A 23,845-nucleotide genomic window follows, 5' to 3' on the forward strand; every position below is an offset into this window, starting at 1 on the left:
ACAAGTACTTTCTCGTTTTGTATCCCAGTGAGAAACCACAAATTCCGATAGCAGGATTGAACAAAAAGCATTTGCACAAGGTTTGAATGGTGGGAAACGATCTAGGAGGACGCCCTGAGACTGTCTAGCCAGAAAAAACGCGAAAATTTCGCAAGTATAATAGTAAAAGTGAACAATTACCAAAATTTCAAAGTGATTTTTAATAATTGTCGTTTATTGATGACACTAATGATTGGTTTACATCATTGTTTTTAGAAATGTCTAAAAAATGTTGGCCAAGATTCCGTGTCCGGAATAGTACTCTTACTTTTAGCTTTTAGCCCACCTTATTCATAATAAATGTTGAAAATGTTGTCCTTGGTGCGTGATGCACGCCTGTGTCCTCTAGATGTCACGACTCGTTCAGTTAGTTCTTCTACTAAATTTATCGGCTGGCTATAGCCCAGCTGTTTTAAATGTCGCCATAAAAAATCCCAAGATTTTAAATCCGGAGATCTTGGTGGCCAAAGCATTGGACCGTTTCGTCCAATCCACCTTTCAGGGTAGTTTTAGTTCAACCACTACATAACAAAACAAACATCATGTGTTGCACGTGGTAACGACGAAGGAAAACGATTTAACAACAAATACATGATTACTATTAATACACTGCTGCACCGTTTGTTGAGCTGCAACTAATAACTGACCAGCGCCAACCCAAGCTCTGATAAGATCCTTTTCTTTCATACAAATTATCGCTTCTTTACTATTGCTTTTTTGACTTCTACTATGAAACCAAGACAGTGGCGTGTCCACAATCTATTTTCTAATACGCACCATCTGGCGGATGAGTTCTGCGACATACTTTTTTATTGAAAATGTACAAAGAATATTAATGTGTGCTATGTCTAAAAGAGCTGTCGATATTACAAATAGTTAAAAACCTATAGATAAAATGTGTATCATTTATTATAATAAAATTTAAACAATTGTAACATTCTTATTGTAATTTATTCTAGAAGGTGTAATTTTCATAAGTGATTATCACTAATGTTCGAATATTCGTAGTAGGTAGAGCTTGTGCCAACTGTCATGATCGATGATCTTAACAAAAGCTGCACGAAGGCGGAGCCCAATTTTGATAAGTGAAACGTAAAAACATCGGTCGTTTGGTTAGAATTTTCAGGGTAGCTCCAAATTTGCATTTTATACTCTCCAACGGTTTGGACTAGAATGCCCGACATTATCTAGGGACCTGCCGCCAAATAAATATCAATATGAATTAGCTCACAAATCTGTAGTGTGACAAAATGGTACAGATGTTTTTAGTTCGAATAGTACAACCGCTTCGGTACGCATTTTGGTTTCGGCGTCATTGATCATGAGAGTTGGCACAAGCTTCAATAACCTTAATGTGGAGTAAAAAAGCAAAAGTTTACACCTTAGCTTCATAGAGTTAGAGATATTGACTTATTGAAGTTTTTTTTTTTTCAAAAGAAAACTAGGAACGAACAGAATATCAAATGACTAATAGAGAATACGTCTTTATTTGTACAAAGAACGAGTTTTGAGGTGAAATAGTGAATAAATCTTACACTTTTGTCAAACTAGTTTATTTTGCTTTTTTCGTCCTCAAGATATAGTAAAAAATATAAATCAATATGATAACAATAACCAAATAAGTTGGAGTATATTTATAGACTAAATATTGTAATACATGTGACTGAACATTAGTGTTCGCGCTCTCTCTATGTATAATTATATCACTTGCCCTCACTAAATAGTTTTCAAGATAAGAAGTTTCTCTTAAACGAAAAACAAACTGAAATAATAATCAACTTGTGCACATCGAAACACCGGAAAATAAAATAATCTCAGCATGGACTAAATCAAGCGGATAACAAAAATAAATATAATCACAATGCGCCCGAGCGCAATTCACTTCTTAGGCGAATCTCACTATCCTTCGATATGATTACTTAACTCGTCATGCTGCCGTACTTCCGGCCCGGAGGCCAGACCGGGACTTCCGAAGAACCTGGACTAGGTGCTCGACTGAAGAACGCGTTGGCGATCGAATCCCTCAACCTCTCCTTGAAAGTCTTGTACTCCATGTCGCTGTAGTTTTGTCCGAAGTTGAAGTCCGCCACTTCCACCACAAACCTGAAACGAAAGCGTCACGCCAGAACCACTACTCCAACCACTCACCTCGATCGATTCTGGAAATAGTAAGCCACACCAAACACGATCAAAACCACAGCGACCAGGCTGGAAGCGACAGGGACGACGATCACAGAGAGCTGCGCCTGTTTCTTCACTGGAACAAAAGTGTCACTTCGAGCATTCCGAAAAGTAACCGTTCGAACCTTTGTAGACGGTAACTGCCACAGGTGTGACCACTTTACTGACTTCATTCTGGATGATGATGATCACTGTGTGTTCTATGGACTCGACGAAATAGCGCTGGATTGTGAATTCGCACTTCTCGAGCTCGTGAGAGAAGAAACACGTCTCGTTGCCTGTGATGTTGTAGACGCCATTTTGGTACTGGACGCAGTACTTGAGATTTTTTGAACCGTGACATTTCACGTTCAAAGTCAGGAGGTCTCCGTGTTGCAACCAGTTGTTACCAGTGATGTTGACTTTGGTGACGGGTGCTACAAAAGAAAACGCCATCAATCACCAGAACTTGTCTCTTGTTCGACTCACCTCTGACTTTGATCTTCTTGAAGAAGTAACCGTAAGTCTTCCTTGAATCGGTGGCGACTTGAGTACTGTTACAAACAAACGGAAAACTGCCTTTGTAGGGCTGAAGAGTACCATTAATATTGACCATGATGTGTGACGTTTCATTACCCACCATTTGAACATCCAGACTTCTCTTTACAACGCCCGCTGTTACATTCTTGTGTGGTGGAGTCGTAGTAGTTGTACGACTAGTAGTGGTAGTGCTAGTGGTGGTAGTAGCACTAGTAGTAGTAGATTTAGTTGTAGTAGTAGTAGGTTTTGTCGTGGTGGTGCTAGTAGTTGTAGACTTGGTAGTTGTCGGTTTGGTGGTCGTAGTAGTTGATGTTGTTGTGGGTGCAGTGGTAGTGGGTGGAGGAGGTAAGGGTGTGAAATCGGCAACGACCAGAGCTTCGACGAAGTGTTCTTCGTCCGCTTGAGTATAGTTGAAAGGGAACTGGAAGCCCCTCATGAAGCCGTAATATGTGCAGTCGACGAACCAATAGGTTAATACTGTTGGAGCTAGCTTCACTAAATCCGCATCACTTTGTTTCAGCGAAACGTTGTGAATGACTGTGTCGGCATTCGAGACGTAAATTCCACTCCTCGTTTGATTTTTCTGGATGAGTTGCAGGTTTCCATTGAGAGTTTCTGGAAAACGAGAAAATTTGCAATTCTCGCATCGTGTACCGGGAGTTTACCTGTTTTGACCAAAAATGTCACGGAGACGAGTACGCACACTGAGAGATAAAACATTTTGTTGTGGCGATCCTTGTCGGAACGGAATCGGTGATGCGACTGGGATTACCCTAATTTTGGGTATCTGGTATTTACATTCGCGATGAAATTAATTAGAGTATCCAAACAAATTCACAATAAACGATAACGTAATACGTTTTAATCACAAGACAAAAGATCAATTTTTTTTTGATAAACTATTGATAAGCACACAGCTTCACTTACACATTTTAATTAAATGAAAATATTTGTAAACAGCAAAGGGGATCTACCGGGTGACTTTAAATGAATGTGACTTTTTTTCATAGGTTTGTAATATTATTGGTAGATATTCTGCTTTTTAATGTGATAGTTGACATAAACATCGGCGTCCTCGCCTATTTGACACAATTTATTAATACATAAAATGTGAAAATGACGAACGTACTATTCCGGACACGGAATCTTGGCCAACATTTTTTTGACATTTCTAAAAAAAATGATGTAAACCAATCATTAGCGTCATTAATAAATGACAATTATTAAAAATCATTTTGAAGTTTTTATTCTGACATCAAGAAAGCAAGGAAATGGCATTATCGAGTCAAATGTTGGGTTATATCCAATAAAGGCCAGTTCACACATATTTGTCAGTTAAATGTCAGTTATGGCCAAGATTCCGTGTCCGGAATAGTACGCCAATGTGTTGTTTAAGGTATCAAGTTTGCCAAAATAATTTATGAAAAATGTTCCCAACTTAAGAAGAAAGTCACAATCATTTAAAATCACCCGGTACAAACAGAGTAATTCACGTAGCCCGTTTGTTAGAAAATTTCTGATTTCCCAAAATCGTTTTACCATGAAAATTGGTACTATTGGGGACACGGAAAACTGGGCAGATGTGTCATTCAATTGTCAAAATTTCTAAACCATACCTTAGCTACTCATAACCAAGCTGAAGTTAATTTGACAGTTTTTTTTTAAATATCAATCATAATGACAGTAAAGGTGCATTTACATTGACACTTTTTGAAATGACAATAGCAGACTGCCCAGGATTCCATGTCCCTCATTGTATACTTCGTCCAGCGAGAGATTGGGAGATTTTAAATTGCAGACTTGTAACCCAACACTACAAAATGCACTAGAATACCTACATTAATTACAGTATAAAGTCTATTTGTTAATCAAAGAACCACGACCTGTTGATTTACGTTTGTAAATATAAAATTTTACTAAATTTAGGGAATTTAATGATATCCATTGGCTATACCAGCCAACGTTTGTCATTTTTAATGTCCTTAAAAGTACGCAAATTCGCAGCTAAAATTTAAACGTGTTATTAAAAATGCCTCGCAAAGTAAGATATTTAGTAAACTCTCAAATTAGTTGTTGTTAGTTGTAATTAACTTTATTAACATGCTGCGATACTAATACATATTTCTAATAACCTCAATTTTTATATGATGGGATTTTTCACCCTATGTCAAAAGTCTACAATGTTATCAGCTCTATTTTGGGTGTAAATTGCGGTGTTGTGGTTCTTTGATTAAAAAATAGACTAAAGTTTATAATTTCTGAGCAAAAATGTTATTGGTTGAAGGATATAAACTCGGTACAGGTTGCAAAGACACACTTGTCATTTGCAACAGCGTTTTTATGGCATTAGTCATTTGAAATTACTTTACAACTGTACTTATATGGAAAATATTCAACCCAAACTATGATTTTCTGGTACCTTTGTGCCTTTATTTGGTTCAGAAATATGAAAAAAAATGCTGTTGCAAATGACAAGTGTGTCTTCGCAACCTGTACCGAGTTTACATATTGGGTGATTCAAAATGATTGTGGATAAGTATGGCAACTATGTACGAAAATTTATGTGGCAACGGTGTGGATTAAGGCTGGGATTTTCTTGGATTTTGGTATTCGAATAGTTATACACCGTTCACGTTATATTAATCATTGGTAAATTCGCATTATGTTGGTTCTCTGCACGTCACTATTTATGTACAGTGGCGAGCACGGAATTTCGCACACATTGGACATTTGACTGACATAATTTTATTAAAATAAGATACTGGCGGCATTTACTACACTAAATTCGCATTATGTTGGTTCCCTACATCTCACATAGCCAAAAAATAGAATTATTTAACTATAAAATACCCAATCCATCCTGAATTTACTTTATTCGAATATTCGAATTTAACTTATTCGAATTTTACATAGTCAGCTATTCGAATATTCGAATAATTCGAATACGATTCCCAGCCTTAATGTGGATACGATAGAGTCGACATTTCTGTGACAGTTCATCATAGTCGCACAATTTTGAAAATTCTGCAATGTTATAAAAAAAAAATCAAATGTCAACTCTACCACTACCTCACCCACACAGTTGCCACATAAATTTTCGTACATAGTTGCCATATTTATCCACAACTTGACTTTATGTCAACCAATCTCTCGTTAGACCAACTATAGCCGACTATAATCGACTGCTCCAAGTTCAAATAAAATATTTTCAAAATGGTGACACTTCCGGAAATACCGGAAGTTAACACCATCTTTGCTTTTTTAAATGGAAAGGCCCCATTTTGATTTCAAATTTGTCAATACTTATTTGGCATCGTTTTTGCCGTATGTCACCTTATTCGCAAAAAAGCTGGGTTGCAGGCTTCATTATTTTTTTTTTTTTTAAATTGTAGTTTGGCATTTTGATGCGATCGCTCTTTGATGATAACAGTAGGTATATTTATGCAACGAGTTTTATGAACGCCTTTTTAGTCACGAGTTTTATTATGCACGAGTGTAGCGTACCGAAGCGAATGTTTAATAAAACAGTTTATAAACGAGTTGCATATTATACTTTTTCTACGACTAAATAAACAAACCAAAAAAAAAAAACAAGTAGCTTCTTTACTATACGTTAATTTAAACATAAAATTCAAAACTGATAAACGTCAAATTACTAACTTGATACGTATCCAAAAAATTCAAGCCGTGTTTATAGAAACTTCCAGCGTGTTTAATTTGCCGAAAACGCCCGAATGGATGTCAAGTCGTGACTTATGATCAGTTGTATTAAAACTGACGTTTTACACACTACTTGTCAGTGTAACTGTAATGTGTAACTTTAAAGAACAGAGTAGAAAAATAATATAAAATGGAAGCAAAATCCCGACTTCTAATTAAACAAACTCAAGCACGTATTTCTTTTCTAATTTTTCGTTATTAAATAAAGCTGTAAATTAATAGTTTATTTAACGAGTTTGTGTGTAAATTGGGCCACTCATGCCAAAAAAGGTCCAATTTATACATGAACGAGTTGAATACAAGGTTTTTTTGTTCGACGAGCCCCATAAAGGCTCCAAATCGCTTAAAATCCTTAAAATTAGCTTGACGTTTCGTTTTGACAAGTTGTGACATTTATGAAAATCCGTTCATACAAGAGAAAATTCTCAAATTCTGACAGTGTCGAACAAAAAAAAAATATATAAGTAATAATTTTAGACCAAACTTTCAGGGATTAATTTTCAATATCTATTTACAAAATTACCGAAAAAAATATTAATTAGATTTTGAATAAAACCCACTTTTGCATTATAAAATCAAAAATTGCTATTATTTATTATATGCATAATTGAACGGTCGTAAATTATGCGACAATGGGATTTGTCAGGAACAGATGGTGATACTATGGAATCTGGGTGGCTCAGTTTACATTTATAATGAAGTTGTAAATAAGAGTTTTTTTTTTTAATTATTTCCTTCATGTGTTTAGCAACCAATTGCATTACAAATATTGACCAATCAAAACGAGAAAACAAAATATAGCCCGATAAAATTTCTCTAAAATGCACACTAATGACTCGATTTCGTCTCGTGCTCTTATTTGCTAATAAATTGGTCTTCTGGCCTCATTTATGGATGTTTTCGTTCATTAGCAAAAAAAATTGCACTTGGGATATAATATGTGATAAATTATACCATTTTGTCCTAAATCATTTGATTGGTTTGTCTTAAGCTTCGGTTTCCTACAAAGCGGTACCGTAAAATAGCGGCCGTAATTTGACGGTGGAGTAAAGTACGGCCGCTCTAACGGTGAATTTTATTGTAAATGTAAAGTAAGGAAAACCACAGTACAGTAAAATACGGCCGCTCTCCAGTAAACATCAATATACAGTGAAAAGTAAAAATTGTGATGTTTTTCAAGATGGACGATTTAGATCTGGCTATCCTAGTTTGTCTCGAGGACGAAGAATCATCCGAGGAAGAAACCTGGGACAAGAATGTGATATTTATAAGAGGCGAGAGACCGAGAGTGCCTACGAAATTCTGATTGTCCGTCATCTGGTACCAAATGATACCAAATTCAAAGAATATTTACGTTTATCACCAGAATTGTTCCATTACGTTTTGAACTTCATAAAGGAAGATATTGCTTTAAAACTAAGCAATCGAATAAAAAACCGATTTAGATTGCAATGTTTAAACTATCTATTTACGTTAAATTAATAATAATTAAAACAAATAATAATAATCTTTTATTAACGGGAACCCCCTTTATATCAATTCGTCATAAAGAATTAAGAATGTTAAGAAATTAATAACACAATTCATTTAAAAAAATCAAACAATATTAAACAAAGAAAATCAGAATATTAATTGCTTTCTTCAGTGGACGTGGATGAGCCAGGAGAGGGTAAATAATTATTTTGACTATAAAATGCTAATTCTGCATTACCAATCAAATTTCCAATTTCTAACCTAAGCATAACCTGCTCTTGCAGAGGTAGTTTTTTTTACAATCTTTGCCATTGACGCGAAATATAAATCTGTTTCGTCTTGGGGTTCTGGCACACGTTGGGATCCACGAGCAATGTCTTGAAGCAACTGAAGTCGACCCTCGGCTGTGGAACGCAACGTGGCCATTTGGGGAGTGGTACTGGCAATGCTGGGAGTGTTGACTATTTCTGACGACCATTCTGGCAAGTAGACATCCTGGGAGAAACTATCCTCATCTTCCTGTCTTGCCGAAGTTTCTTCAACAGCACTTGTTTGCCACATATTTTGGCTAAAGATCTGGCTCATGTCTTCGTGCAAATCTTGACGCGGTCCTTCATCACGTGAAATATTACTTACAGTACTAAATAGTAGTTTATTTGACGAGTTTGTGTGTAAATTGGGCCTTTTTTGGCCCACGAGTGCCAAAAAAGGCCCAATTTACACACGAACGAGTTGAATACAACGTTTTTTTGTTCGACGTGACCCTTAAAGGCTCCAAATCGCTTAAAACCTTTAAAATTAGCTTGACGTTTCGTTTTGACAAGTTGTGACATTTATCAAAATCCGTTCACATAGAAGAAAATTCTCAAATTCTGACAGTGTCGAAGCAAAAAAGAATTACTTTAATGCATGACTATATGTTGTAAGTCGTAAACACAGGTATACTCCGTACTCTGATAGATTGTACGTTTTTTGACAGAAGACAGACCCAGAGCGTAGTGTGGCGGGAATTAATCTGCAGGGATGCAACGGTTTTCTACATAATGTGAAACAATTGAGATGGAGAGTTTAGTATTTTTCACTGCTTTATGTTTTGGAACTAGAATTTAAAAACGTACAATCTATTACCGTACGGAGTTTACCTTCGTTTTCCATTTGGGCAGCTATCTAAAAAGGACAATAAATTCTGATCTTTTTTTGGCAGCTTCGCCTGCTGACTCAGCACCAGGTTTCCCTTGCTTGCGAATATAGTAGTCCCTAATAAAGGCCCAACGTTTACTGCAATCTTTATCTAAAATTACAAAAAATTATTAATTTCAGTATACAGTGCCCTTTTTTTAACGCTGGCCATAGGGATTTACATGCTAAAAGGTTTAGGGTCTGTTAATGAGCTTTTTAGTAGGAATTTTTAAGTGAAATTTGGTAGGATATTAGATTAGTATTTTATAAATCAATTTCAGTTCGGCCCATCGTACAAAACAAAATAATCACGGAGTCAGAGCAATAATAAGTTTATTAAATTTACTACGTGGCTTGCCAAGTAGGCTGACGTAATGTAAACTTAACAAGCGTCAAACAGTAATAATTTTCAATGGACACCTTTTCAAATAAAGAAATGATTGAATGGGAGAGATTTTGAAAAATGGGCAGTTTTATTTCATAAACATAAAACATAGGACATCATAATTACATCAAAATAAATAAAATTCTACTTCAACTATTTTAAACTATGTACTTTAATTATTTTTGAATTTTCATTTCATAAATTGTTCAAACTGTCTTCCATAGGCTGTAAGACACTAAAGACTAAACTAACCAAGACGATCATAAAAATTTTGTCGAACATTTTGTAACTGTCTAACGATTATAAAACCTTCTGGGCAAGAAATAATGTAATAAATTAAAAGTAGTTTTTTTTAAATTAATTCCGTAATTATTTTATTCTGTAGTATAAAATAAACTTAAATTGATTTATAAAATACTAATCTAATATTCTGCAAAATTTCATTTAAAAATTCCTGCTAAAAAGCTTATTAACACGATCCAAAGTTTTTGTCAATTTTGTTCTATTGCTTGCTATTGTCGATGCGGATTTAAAATTTGCTGCTATTGACGTTGGATCACACGGCCGGCAAGGAGATGCAGGGATACAGTGTGTATCAAAACGACCGCACCAACTACTTGTAATCGTATAAAGTAGTGAGAGGAACGTCAAAAAAAAAATACAAATGTTCTCCTGATTTTTTTTTGTTTTTTCTTATTTTTCGAAATTTTGATTTTTTTTGTTGACATATACAAGCACATGATTAATTGACTAACATTCATTCAAAAATTGTGTAACAAAAATTTTAAATTTCGTTTTTGCAAAAGGCAAACGGACTAAAAGAAAACTAATTTAATTAGTGAATGTTATTGCAGTTGAACGAATACTCCGTCTAATGTACTATGGCGGACAATAAATTTAGGCCGGCAAATTTCTGACATGTCAAAAAAGTCAATGCAAGCGACCATTTATTGTCATAATGACTGATGTGTCAGTTTGTCAAACTGGAGGTTTTCAAGCTGTTTGGCGTTTCCTTCGCCCTTTTTGTAACTTACAGATCGTGGCCCACTAGCATAACTGATTTGTAGTAGCACTTCTCTCTGGTGCACGCTTCTTTTCCCAATTTTAAGTTATTGATTATTGCTGTTACAATGACAAGAATGACAAAAATCGAAAATGGGGTTAGTTAAACATAATGCCAGCTTCACATTTTGATGTCAAGCCAATGACAGGCCGGCCTAAATTTATTGTCCGCCATAGTACCTAATTGGAACAAAAACATTTTTTTTTCAACATTTTTGATTAAAATTTTCTAAATTTAACACGCTGTAACTTTTAATTGAAGCTGGAAAAAAAAATCCATTTTTTTTATATTCTTCTCCCTGTATTCTGTACAACTGCTAATAGTTGGTGCGTTCGTTTTGAATCACCTGTATATCTCAAAAGCAATTTTGGAACAAAAATTATAAACAACTAATTTAACATCCCTCCTCCACAAGCACTTCCGCAAACAAATACTGTTCTTCCACATGTCATTCTTGGAGACGAAGCATTTGCCAAGGAGACAATCGATAAATGATCAGTCTAAAACTGTATACAACTACCGTCATCTCGTGCAAGGCGTACAACTGTAAACAGCTTTGGCATCTTATGAGCATATTTTCGCATTTTCTTTCAACCGATTGCTGTTGCTCCCGAAACAACTGATAAATTAATTACATGTGCTTGCATTTTGCACAATAACTTACGTGAAGCCAAAGTGCTGGCTCCATCATATCAAGCTGCTTTGGATGATCCTATGCCTCTACCAACGCCAAATTTAATTGATGTGGAAAATAATGCACGTGCTCGACACACACCGCTTGACATTCGCGATCAATTTAAACTTTATTTCAACGGACCCGGGGCTATTGAATGGCAAAATCGTGACTGTAGAGAACATTGAAATACATAGTATATATACTTCTTTGTAATTATAAAATAATAAATAATTCTCACCTGTTTTATGTAAAATTGTACCAACTTCATACCATAATTTCTGCTTCAGTTGCATCTTCCTGTAATCCGCCGATTTTACATTATAAAGAGCTTCATGATTTCTCACAAAATCAATTACAATCTCAACCTGTTCACTGGACCAATTATTTTGTTGAGCCATTTTGAAATGCTAAACCGTACAATTTCTACACCGAAGCACCGCACAAACAGTAAAATTTCTACACCGCACCGCACCGGACAAAAACGTGCTATAGCAATATCCCACCGTACGGAGCGGCCGCTTCGGAGAATACGGGGCGAATTCCCAGGTAGTGGCAGCCCCTAACGCTCTGGAGGAAACCACTGGCATTTAGTGTCCGACCGAAACTACATTTTCCAGCCGAAACCGAATTTCGGCCTCTGTTACAGTTTCGGCCGAAACCGAAACTTTTGAATTCAGTTAGTTTTTGGACATAGACCTTTGTAATTAGATACAACTGTCTGTTTTCAATCCAAAAATAAACAAAAAGATCTTTATGCTTATGGTCCGGATAAAATAAATGTGAATCCTGACTTTATTAAGTCAAATTATTTAACCACATGATACTGATAGTAAAGATTTATGGTAGGTCCTTCTCGAAAAGGAGCAGGAATAAATACAGCCAGTTTTCGAAATTATTTACCTGCAACTTTGGTGATAGCTAACCATCTGTTCCTCATCATAAATCTTTGTCTACACATTTTTATTTGAACATGATGTAAGTAAGTCAGGATTCACATTTATTTTGTCCGGACTATACTATTTTTATTATAAATCAAACTAAAAAATTACTTCTGTCAATCTTAATTAAACATTTATAAGTATTACTTAATAGTAATCAAATTAAGAAAAAGCGAGACGCGACGAAAAACAATTTCGGCTGGAGCCGAAAGTTCGGCCAATTTTTTGCCGAAACCGAAACTCTTATTTTCAGCCGAAACTGGCCGAAACCGAATCTTCGGTCGGACACTACTGGGTACTGGCATTTACAAGCACGTGTATATACGTTTTTTTTGTGACGTCATTTGCCGTCAAATTACGGCCGCTATTTTACGGTACCGCTTTGTAGGAAACCGAAGCTTTACAATATAAAAACGTAATTATCTAACAAGCTAATTACAGTTTTGTAATTTTTATCAAATAGGTACCCCACTAGATTTATACCGGGTGGGGCATCGTATACGCGCACGCGAGAAATCGCGACTTCTAATTAAATAAAATTGGCGAAATTTTATATACCTGACTAATTATTGATAAGGTATATGTGAGAATTTTTTAAATTTTTTTTGTTAACAAAATAAGGCCGTAACAGTTTTATTAGTTTTCTGAAATTAACTGTTAATTTATCTATAAAGTTTTTACACTAAATGAATCTGTATCTGTTAGCCCATCAAACCCTGGTGGCACAATTACAAATTTTGACTTGGTTAGCTAAATAATTCGCTTTTTTAATTAAACGTAAACCAGACGAGTGATTTACGGCACAATGGTATAATTTCCCAACAAAGGTATAGCCGACCGTTTTAAACCTTTTTGCCATAAAATTGACAGTTTCCATTGTCACCTAAATTTACGACAGCACAAGTAGCAGATCATAAATTAAAATGATTTTGAAAGTTGAAATGTAAAACTGCGTTTAATTCAAAATCTAATTGGTGTTTTTTTTCGCTGATTTCGTAAATAATAATAGGAAGTGAATCTGGATAGGTCAGTATAAAAATCAGAATTTGACTTTTTTGTTGAAATTTACATTTTAATTTTTTTTGGCTTTGTTTGTAAGTGAAAAATTATCAAAAAATTATGAAATGTACCTTACCAATAGCCAGGTAACTCTGAAAAAATTCGACAATTTTATTTAATTAGAAGTCGCGATTTCTCGCGTGCGCGTATACGATGCCCCACCCGGTATTCACCTTGGTTAAAATTTAATTCACAAATTAACATATTCAACTAGAAAAATCACAAAAAATTACAGAAAAAAAACAATGATGTGCTTTATTATTGTAATGAAATAATAATTAAAATAACAACGATCACGTTATTTGTTGTTTTAAATGTTGCTTTAAAAATCTCACTCCAAAACAACATAAATAATGATACAAGAAACGTCATTTCCCGTACTAGTTCTTGGATGATGCCTTCAATCAAAACCATTTTTAAACGACAATAATATTGTCAATATACTAATAGTGAGAAGTTATATTAATATGAAGTACATAATATTTTTGTTTTACAATAGAAAAATTTCTTATTTCAATAACTGAAAGTACGAGTATTAGACCATAATTCAAAACACAAGACCTGATCTCGTACGTAGTTAAAATGATTAAAAAGATTTTTGTTTTTATGTTAAGACATATTAACATGATAAACAAATTTCTCACAGGAAACCACAAAAACATTGTCATTCTAATCAGTGTAAAGTTATCTAGAAAATGCAAATTAATGTTGAATTTTTCTATACAAATATAAAAAAATCAAGTTTGTTTATGAATTTTTGTCTAATTTAAAAAATACCGAATGACTTGGTTGGATATTAACACTAAAAAAACCACTATTTCCACAAAAAGGAAGAAGACAAAAATAATCAATTACTCAATCATAGGACACTACTAGTCCATCTTCATTCGCAAAGAAAACATATGTGACAACCAATAATATTCCTCTATTATGAAAATATTGATTTTAGGTAAGTACACCGTAAAATAGTATATTAAAGAACGAGTTTTATAAGGGTTGATTAGGCGCACGAGTCCCAAGTGTAGAAAACGAACCGTAGGGAAGTTTTCTATGGGACGAGTGCGCCAATGCCCTTATAAAACGAGTTTTTTTGTTATTTTTTGGAATTTGCACCCTTTTTTTAATTTCTAAATAAAAACATTAAATTTTCAAATTCTAGGCAATTTTGTATTAATTGGTAATTCAAGGCAACGGATGCAACTACATCTGCAACAGATTTTAAAAAATAGAGTTTGAACATTAATATTGGAAGTTTTTTGGTGTAAATGACAATAATACACTGAAATATTGATAAAAATTTTCTTAGAGATCTATTAAGCCATGAGTGCTTTAATAGATAGTCATAAACGACCCCAAATTGAATAAAATAATAGACCTATTAGAGACGCAAATTCTAAAAAAATAATTAATAATTTTCGATCGATTGGATTGGCGATTTTTGTAACTTTATTATGTGAACCTGGGCATTCTCATTCATTGGGTTCTTAACATACTCTAATTTTGAAAATTTTGGTCCAAAAGCTTGCCTTGAAAACTTATGATAATTCTCTATTGATTGACAATTTTTATACACTGACGTTCTCCACCAAAAACTAAGAACGTCGTACTTTTTCCATAAATCTACCCACTCTCGCACATTCGTGACACCTGAGAGAAATTAGCTAATCAAAAACGTGCTGCAACAATTACGAAATATATTGCAGTGTGAAATGAATTTTCAAACAGATTAATAAACTTAAAACGAATATGTACACTTATTTATGTATTTTAGCATTTTTGAAGACTAACAAGTTGCCGTCTTGTGGTATAAAAATTCCATTTTTCTAGTGTTAAAATTAAAACTGAATAATACAGTTTGAACAAGAAGATTTACAATATTACATATTGTAACATTACATAATTATAAAACAATTTATTTAGTGTACAGTAAATATACAGAAATTTCCATTCAAGTAAAGTATGAACAGTTCTGTCTGACTACCACAAAAACAATGCCTTTTGTGGGCAGTTTCAAAATTTTATTACACTGTCAAGGTTATAGCAATCAATATAGAGTGTGGCAAGTAAGACAAATGTTTCCATTTGCAAACAATAAACATCTACACATGTAACAATTAACATAACTCTCAAATGTTCTTGGGAAGTAATAAAAATGATAATGGCAACAATACGAAGGAATGTATTTGTTAAATGAAAATTGTATGAGTTGAAACAAATTCCAGTTGTGGCAACACTACTTACCATTAATGTAGAATTCTACTCTGTTTGAAGCCACTTCGACACAAATAACGAAGTAGTATTTGCAGACAGTGACTTGAGCCACATACCGACCTTGGGGATATATGGTGGCATTATATAAAACTGTCCATTGATCTATCGCACTTTTTGATTCGACCTAAAATTAGACACAATCGCGTCGTTAACGTGACAGATAAGTGCAAGACGCACCGTTTTGGAATGGGTAGGCACGGCTGTGTCTTGCCAGGTGTATCTGAAACTCCCACTGGCGGGTCTGTTATCACTGTCGTATACGAGTGCAATAAAAGTAATATTTGCTCCTTTCACGATAGGTCCGTCATCAACAAGATCTACATGATACGAAGAAACTGACACTGGAACAATTTTAGGTTATCTCCGCAGGTCGATCGAGGAGCACTGACATACCTATCGAACATAATATTCCTAATAACCAAATGTTTCGATCGAGTACGTGACTGGACATAATTGGTTGTAACACAAAATGTACTTTTTCAAAACATAACGCTCACAAAAACCGAACAAACAACGAATACATAAATTCGATTTACACTGTCACAATTTTCTCTCTCTCTTACAAAACAAACTTGGCTTGGCCAATGGCCACCTTAACGAGAAAAAAAAGGATTGGTCACATTGTGAGAGATAATGGTTACCAACCGATAACTTCGTCTAGGGACCCTAACATTGTCACCAAGTAGAGAAACCGCGGTGTTGGTTGCCTATTAACTGATCTCCATAAAATCACTGCAAGCTTGAATTATTCCTTTAAAATAATTAGATTACCTAGTTTTGGCGAGTCTCACAATAGGAACAATTTATTTTTTATATTTTGCACCTATAAGTCTTATAACACTCGAACGGGTTTCGAAAAAGAGGTCTTTTCGATACGCGTTTCAGGAACATTTACTTAAATTTTTAATGTTGGCGTTGGCACTGTTGCCACTTGCCAGTGACTCATAGTGAGCTAGGCTAGGAATGCTAGGATAGTGAGTTATTGCTACGTGATCAACTGATCACTGCATTTCACGACACTTTAAAATCAAAACTTACAATTGTTCAAGGACGGATAGACGTTTTAGTATCCTGACATAGACCCCGATTTTGTAACAAAAATTGTTCTGCAGCTTTCAGTTAAAGAAAAAACTCTCAGAAAGCAAAAATGAAAATGACAGCAACGCAATAGGTAACTAAAAACTACCGTATGTAGTTGTCATGGTTACATTTTTTTTTCTCTCAATTGTTGGTCGAAACGCTTAATAACATTCACACTGGAATGTCTTCCATTAGCAAAACGTATGGTGTATGTCTTTGCAGCTAAATACCGCGTTATTTTCTGCGACACCAAGAGCTAAATTAGTATATTATGATACGAGTCTTATAAGAAGCATTTTATCGCACGCACGGTTTTAGAGCACGACGAGCGTAGCGAGGAGTGCTTTAAAGGAGTAAATGCGATAAAATGCCTTATAAACGAGATGTCATACAGTATTTTTTCTAGTTTGCCACTTTTTCAATGAAAAAAAAAATGTAAAATTGAAAACCGTTAAAGTTGAAGGATTCCACCTTCCACCCAAGGTCACGTCTGCGGTCTGCCGCGACACCACAGTATCCGTCAAAATTAAAAAATTAAATTTCACTATTTTTAGTATTATTATTATATCACGCTTTTTCCAATTACGATACGCAAAACAGTATCGTAATAGCATCAGTACGAACGCAAAGTAGAAAAAGAGCTCCTTTTCGAAACCCGTTTGAGTGTTATTCTGACTGTGTTATAGGTGCAAAATAGAAAAAGTTTTTTTTTCGTTGTTATATGTTAGCAATGTTGCCGCTTTAAAAAACTGCTCCCCCACACCAAATTTCATCATATTTAACACTGACGAAGAAACGGATTTCGAACGCATTCGTGAAAGGAATTTTTGGATATCTATTGAGGGCACCTTTGAGAGTTGACACATAGAATTATGTTCCCACATCAATAACAGGATCATTTATTTTCACAAGTACCTAGTTTAGTTGTAACTTCCAAAAGCTTTTGTTCGTTAACTACGTTAAGGGTGACCGATACCAGCGTTGACTAGAGTGTATTTCATTAATTGCAAAGAACTCAGTTAATACGCAATCATTCGTCAAGTATCATACATCAAATTAAAGGTTTTTTAATTCTCCAGACCGCAGCGTTATACTTTTTTTATAAGAGAAAAAGATTGTCTGATGATATGATAAAAACCTAAAGTGCGCGGCTTTAATTCAATTTTTTATTACCTAAATTTCAATATTATGCTTCCAGATTTTGTAGAATGAATCTAAATAAGTTTACTGAGTCCGCTGCGTTGTGAAATTGTGGATGAAACATTTGTTTTTTTTTTATATTGAGCTTAATGTAAAAGTTAAATGTTTCGTCTTCCAGGCGAACATTTCGTTAGAATATTTTGTAATTCTATACAATATATTTACCTTTACCTACTACATTAAATAATAATTAAAAAAAAAACAGAAGTTGTGGAAGTTATTCATTTATAAATTTGCGAATAAAACGGTTTTAGTTCATCGGTTTTTGCCACCAGAGGCAGTAGAGGCACATCTTTTCTCCGATTTCAAAACTACCTACCTGTTTAGGAACGGGACAAATCCGGGGGTTAGTTTGGGCCGCCGATCAGTTTTCAACCAGGAAATTTTATGACTTTACAGATAATACCCTGTCCCGGTATTATTCGAATTTCTTCAGAAATTCTAATATAAACTATGACCGTACAGAGCGAATTAATTTTTGCTTTTTTTTTATGAAAACCAATTTTTGGAATTAAATATTAGGTTTTTTTAAAAATATGTACGTATAAAAATAATGAATATATTGTTGTCTAATTTAGTCCGCACATTATTACGTCAACGTCGTTAACATTATATAATATATATACCGGGTGTATTATGAAAAATCTTTGGTGCTGTAACTTCCTTATTTTTCAGACGATTTTAATAATTGATGTGTCAAGCAAAATCGTTTTAAATGGGCTACAATTTGAATTGATCCAATATTTGTTCTTGAGTTCTGTTTATTAACTTTTTTTGCTCAGTTTTATAGAGATTTTTATTTAGAATATGAAAATGTAAACAACATGTTCATGCATAGAAACAAAAAGAAGAAATTAAAAAATAACGTTTTTTTTTTAAATCAAGCAGTCACATTAAACAGTAATAAAAGTGCATTCTAGACAATGTCTATTTGACTCCGTCGATAACAGAAATGATTTAGTAACAAGAATCGTAGCAGTATGAGAACAAATACCACCAGAATTTTTATTAAACGCGGCAATAGGCGTCAGTGGAAGCTGTCGAATGTACCTTAGAGAGAATGGAGGTAATTTCGAACATTTGCTATAGTAAAGTTATGGTTACTTGATTTTTGGAAATTCAATTTTTTTTAATTAAAAAAAAATTTTTGATTTTTTATTTTAATGTTTGTGTTTCAGAAGATAAACATCTATCAGAATAAAAATAAAAAAATATACAGTACAACTTAAAAAAACAAAGTTAGCTGCGGTCTGTCAAAAAATATAATGTCAAAAAAAAATTATAGCATGTCGAGCTATAGTGTTTCTAAAACGAATTTTGTTTGATGTATCATTTATTAAAATCGGATAAAAAATAAGGAAGTTATAGCACCAAAGGTTTTTCATAATACACCCGGTATAACAAATTAAGTACAGAAATATTGATTTATAAATTAAAGTATGATCGTATGAAAAGTTTTGTGCGTTGTGGAGTATGCAGATAGGTATATGTATAAATCACAAAAAGAAATCGCGAATTGGTAATTATCTACTCCTTCGCGAGACCAGTAGTTCCATTGCAAAATAGGTGTTTTTTTGGTGGTCATTTGAATGTCACAATGACGTTCTTTTTCGCACTAATGCGTTTAACTGTCACTTTTTCGCATTAGTGCCAAAAAGAGTGAGAAGTAAAAATTACAAGAAAAGCTTTCTTTTCTTTTACTAAAGCAATCAAAGTATTGAATTGATCTCATCAGTTCATCATGTAAAAGAAACTTTTAAAAAACGCAAGCCATTGCTCAAATCGTTGATAATTGGCTGCGACTTCGCAGGTAATAAACTGGATATACATTACATATAGCAGCTATACCGCAGATCAAAATCACTCATTTGGCAAGAAAATCGCTACAAAATTGTAACAATAAATATCACTTTTGTAATAAATAAATTGGAGTAGATAGAGAATGATAGGAGTAATAAATTAGTGAATTAAAAAAATTAAAACCTGTATTTCTTTTTTCTTGTTTTTTGCCTAATACTTTACGGAATTAGAAAAAAATCTTGTATGTAATTCGTTGCAAAAACATGTCTTTTTCGCATACGACGTCTAATGTGTCTAATGCGAAAAAGACATTTATTTATGGGCGTGAATTTTGGGACTTCATATTATTGGACCATTTTAATCTATTATAATATTAATAATTTTATTATTCGACAATTTTCCAGAAGAAAATTATGTCTTACATTTTTAGACAAAATAAGAAATGTATTTATTGTTTGTCTGATAAACCAGATTAAACCATAAAACTCCGAGAACCTTTCGGTAAGGGCATGGAAACGGTCAGGGCCTCAGGGCTTATTATTTCAGGTAAAAATTCAGTTTGGTTTCCATACTTATCTACGAGTATATACTCTACTGTGTATTAGTGGCTGCATTATAAAGGTGGCAAAACTGAAACACTTCGCCAGTATCGGTCACCCTTAAGGCTCGCGTTTACCTGAAAGAAATTTCGAACTTGATGTACAGTGGGTCCTCTGTTTACAAATCTATATTTTGGTCAAACGGGTCAAACAAACCGAGAGACGCAGGTACCTTGAATTAGTCACAGACGCTCAGTAGGGGGTAGAGGATTACGATCCTGTCCTGTTCCGTACCTAAATACGGAGATAAAATTTTGTGTAGGAAAGACAAGTCCTACAATGCCAAATCTGAATTGGCTGCACTGCAAACTGTTGTTTCATTCCATTTTATTATTTATTAGCTGACCCGACAGACGTTGTCTTGTCCAATCCAAATTTCAGTAAATTAGTTTGTGATGATGATTTATTTTCTTCCATTAAATTTGAAATAACAATGAATCTCAAGGTGTTTTATTTACATTTCGATTGCAAGATCGATGTTCAAGTGAACAATCCGATAGCGAAATAAATTGGTATAGAAATAAAATAATTACATTTGTTGGACAGATCGCGAAACAACAGAAAAGTAAAAACGGATGTAATTTTAATTTAGGCTGGAATGCGTTTTTCCAGATTTTTCTCCAAATTTTCCAAAAACATTTTTTCAATTGAGTTATTTCCATCCCGGGAACAAACCGAACAAAAAAAAAATCAATTAAATATGTCATCAGTTATGATCGAGAGTGCATACAAAAATTATAATTTTTGAAGTTTGCCTTAATTTTCCGACTTTCCTTTGTAATTCTCCCGATTTTTTTTTAACAAAAGGAACATTAAATTTTAAAAAATTAAAAATATTGAGCTAAGAATTTGTTTTGGTATTTTTTTGTAGGTACATAATATACCTACAAATTGATCGTATAGGACATTTTTCTGGCTTTGAAGGTCCGACTAATAAAACTATAATATTCACAAAATACAGGGTGTAGCATTGTGTAGTTGTATTTTCCCAAAGTATTACGATTAAATCTGCATTTACTCTCTGCAGATGAGGGAATGAATATTAGTTCGGAGTTTCTACCTGATTTGTCAAGAATTATGAATGAGACAAAAATGACCCTTATGGTAACATATTTTTAAGGTAAAATTACAATGAAACGGTTGGTTTCATCTTGTGTCCCTTCGGTGAATAATTGAATATTATCGGTTTATTAGTCAAAAAAATTTGCTATAGATAAAGTATAGGATTATATTATGTACTCGCAAGTAACGATTTTTATTCTTTATTTATTCTGTACTTGCTCATGTAATAGTAATAGTATACTATTATTTCATACTAGAAGTCTGTTCTGTATTATAATTTTATTGCAAAAATAAAAAATCATATAATGTATTTTGTGAAAATCGCATCATCTTTTTTCCTGTGGTAATGGCCGTTGCTATTGTTTTTTACAATGAGTATTTCCTTCATGTGTTTAGCAACCAATTGCGTGACAAATATTGACCAATCAAAACGAGAAAACAAAATATAACCCGATAAAATTTCTCTAAAATGCACATGTGCAATAATCTGATAAAAAATGCCGGTACCTGATTTTTTTTTTATTTAATTATTTCGAATAAAAAGGATTGGAAATAATGCGTTTGTTTTCATTTTATTCAGGAAATAATCAGCCGTATACCCCTCGTGCAAAATTTTAATATCGGCAATTTTTTTGCTAATGAACTCAAACATCCAAAAATTATTCGGTCAGAAGACCAATTATTATCAAATAATAGCCCTCGACTTCGTCTCGTGCTCTTATTTGCTAATAATTGGTCTTCTGACCTCATTTATGGATGTTTTCGTTCATTAGCAAAAAAATTTCTTATAAAAAATTTTGCACTTGAGATATATGTGATTATTTCATTCATCATCATTTTCGACCAATCGTAAGGCTTTATTTTTTGAATTACAGCGATTATTTTTTCATGTTTATAACTTCCAATAGTTCCTCAGCATTTTTGACCACATGTTCAAATCTGTCCAATCGTATCATTATTATAGTGAGAATTATCTAAGTACATTATCCAAGTGAGAATAATTATAGTTCGTATTTTGTTTTAATTTTTCTTTAGTGACAACGTATTTTTCAATTTGACAGTAAGTGTCATCAATTGCTGAACATGAACGAAGAACGATTCAGTGCGATAATATATTTTTTTTTTGTATTTTTGATTTTGTACTCATGAAAAAATAATCCTACGAATACTCCTCGAGAGTGAGAATAAATAGAAAATAATTCTCCAGATTCTTTCTCAAACTTGTTGCCAGATGGCAATAGCCACTCGAGCCCTCCGGGCTCTCGTCTCTATTGCCTGGCAACAAGTTTTCGAAAATCTGTCGAATTATTTTCAATTTATTCTCACTCTCTTGTGATATTATTACAGATAATTTTTCGATAATTTTTTATTGCCTTCAAATGTTTTTTTTTTAATTTTTAAGACAACGGCGAATACTAGTGTCTCATTTTTTATTTTTATATCAAATGTCAACATGAGTCGTCAACTTCTGACGAGCAACTTGCAACCATTTTAAAAAATGACATTCGTGGTTGCTAATCAACTATCGTATTACAACTCGATCATTTCGAAGCACTCAAGTGAATATTTTTCGACTTTTGCACTTTTCAATGTTAGATTTGATTTGTATAAATAAAACAGTCTCTGATACTGTTATAAATAACTTACCGGACTCGAATGGATAATGTAATCGAACATCTACCGGACAGTATAAAATAAAATATTTTAAATCGTGAATTTTGACATGAAAGAAAGGAAAAAATTGTGCTTATTTCATGGTGTATTATTACTGGAAATTATTATTGCACGTAAAAAAAAGGATAGATATTTGCATAATATTAAAATGGGTGTAATTTGTACCCTTGTATAGTCCCCTTTCCGTAAGTTGTTAGCTCAGGTAGCATGTAGGGTTGGTTGTCTACAACGTGAAATTTTAACGTTGAGAAATGACTTCATTCTTTTCGTTTTTTTCAACTAATATTCAAGTAGGAAACACCACTTTTCGTCTGCGTCACATTCATAACAATATCTAGTGAATGACGTGAGATATTTTCGATATCTTTTTTCATTTTGCCTACACAGCTTCCAAGCACAGCATTTTATTTGTGGTTTTTCAACAAATTCGTCAAAACAAAATTATATTTTTCTCTTCATAGTTCACTAATAGAAATGTTCATAATTTATGTAGTAAAGAGAGAAAACGTTCATCTCGTACTGTTTTCTCCAAAAACGTGATCGAAAATCCACTTTTTCGACCGTTTCAAACTCAGGTAAACGCGAGCCTTAACGAAAAGCCGAAAGCAAAAAAAATTTTTTCTTCATGTTTCATGAATTCATGATTACCCTAAATTGTATACTTTCTTTGGTGTCCGTCCTTTTTGACACACCCAATATAAACTCACCGGCAGAAAAAGCGGAACACCATTATTATTTAAAAATCTATCGTCCCGGTGTGTGGTTGCTCTTTTTCGACCAGATCCAAGTCTTCTTGTGTATTGACAAGTCTCTTGAAACCTTCTAACAGCTCTGTGACCACTAGCAAGAGGAGCCTCAATAGCATTAGCTGCATAACGGAAACAACAACAGTCTTCAACCAACCAAAGCTACTGCTCTGGCAATATT

At 33.7% G+C, this 23,845-nt stretch overlaps 1 protein-coding gene across 3 annotated transcripts; it reads right to left on the reverse strand.

Moving 5' to 3' along the window:
- Positions 1-930: 930 nt before the first annotated feature.
- On the reverse strand, positions 931-16,111 carry LOC138129057 (uncharacterized). Of its 3 annotated transcripts, XM_069045315.1 has the most exons (8): positions 15,897-16,111; positions 15,681-15,844; positions 15,474-15,627; positions 2,840-3,354; positions 2,689-2,788; positions 2,346-2,636; positions 2,188-2,296; positions 931-2,142 (listed from the first exon to the last, which is right to left on the reverse strand). In XM_069045315.1, the coding sequence occupies exons 1-8, from the start codon at positions 15,952-15,954 to the stop codon at positions 1,959-1,961; spliced, it is 1,575 nt and encodes a 524-aa protein (XP_068901416.1). In that variant the 5' UTR covers positions 15,955-16,111; the 3' UTR covers positions 931-1,958. The 3 variants fall into 3 exon arrangements, with proteins under 3 accessions (XP_068901416.1, XP_068901406.1, XP_068901423.1); XM_069045305.1 differs by having other exon boundaries at positions 2,689-3,354; XM_069045322.1 differs by lacking the exons at positions 15,474-15,627; positions 15,681-15,844; positions 15,897-16,111 and adding an exon at positions 3,405-3,523 and having other exon boundaries at positions 2,689-3,354.
- Positions 16,112-23,845: the final 7,734 nt, after the last annotated feature.

Source organism: Tenebrio molitor, chromosome 1 (genome assembly GCF_963966145.1).
Source record: "Tenebrio molitor chromosome 1, icTenMoli1.1, whole genome shotgun sequence".
NCBI lineage: Eukaryota > Metazoa > Arthropoda > Insecta > Coleoptera > Tenebrionidae > Tenebrio > Tenebrio molitor.

What these genes read in the sequence shown, in the direction of transcription:
- LOC138129057 (XM_069045305.1), bottom strand. Translation starts at nt 15,954, where the DNA reads ATGTCCAGTCACGTACTCGATCGAAACATTTGGTTATTAGGAATATTA. An exon ending in AGGAATATTATGTTCGATAG is followed by an intron (nt 15,845 to 15,896) that starts GTATGTCAGTGC and finishes AAATTGTTCCAG; the next exon opens with TGTCAGTTTCTTCGTATCAT. An exon ending in AGTAGAATTCTACATTAATG is followed by an intron (nt 3,355 to 15,473) that starts GTAAGTAGTGTT and finishes CTCGTTTTCCAG; the next exon opens with AAACTCTCAATGGAAACCTG.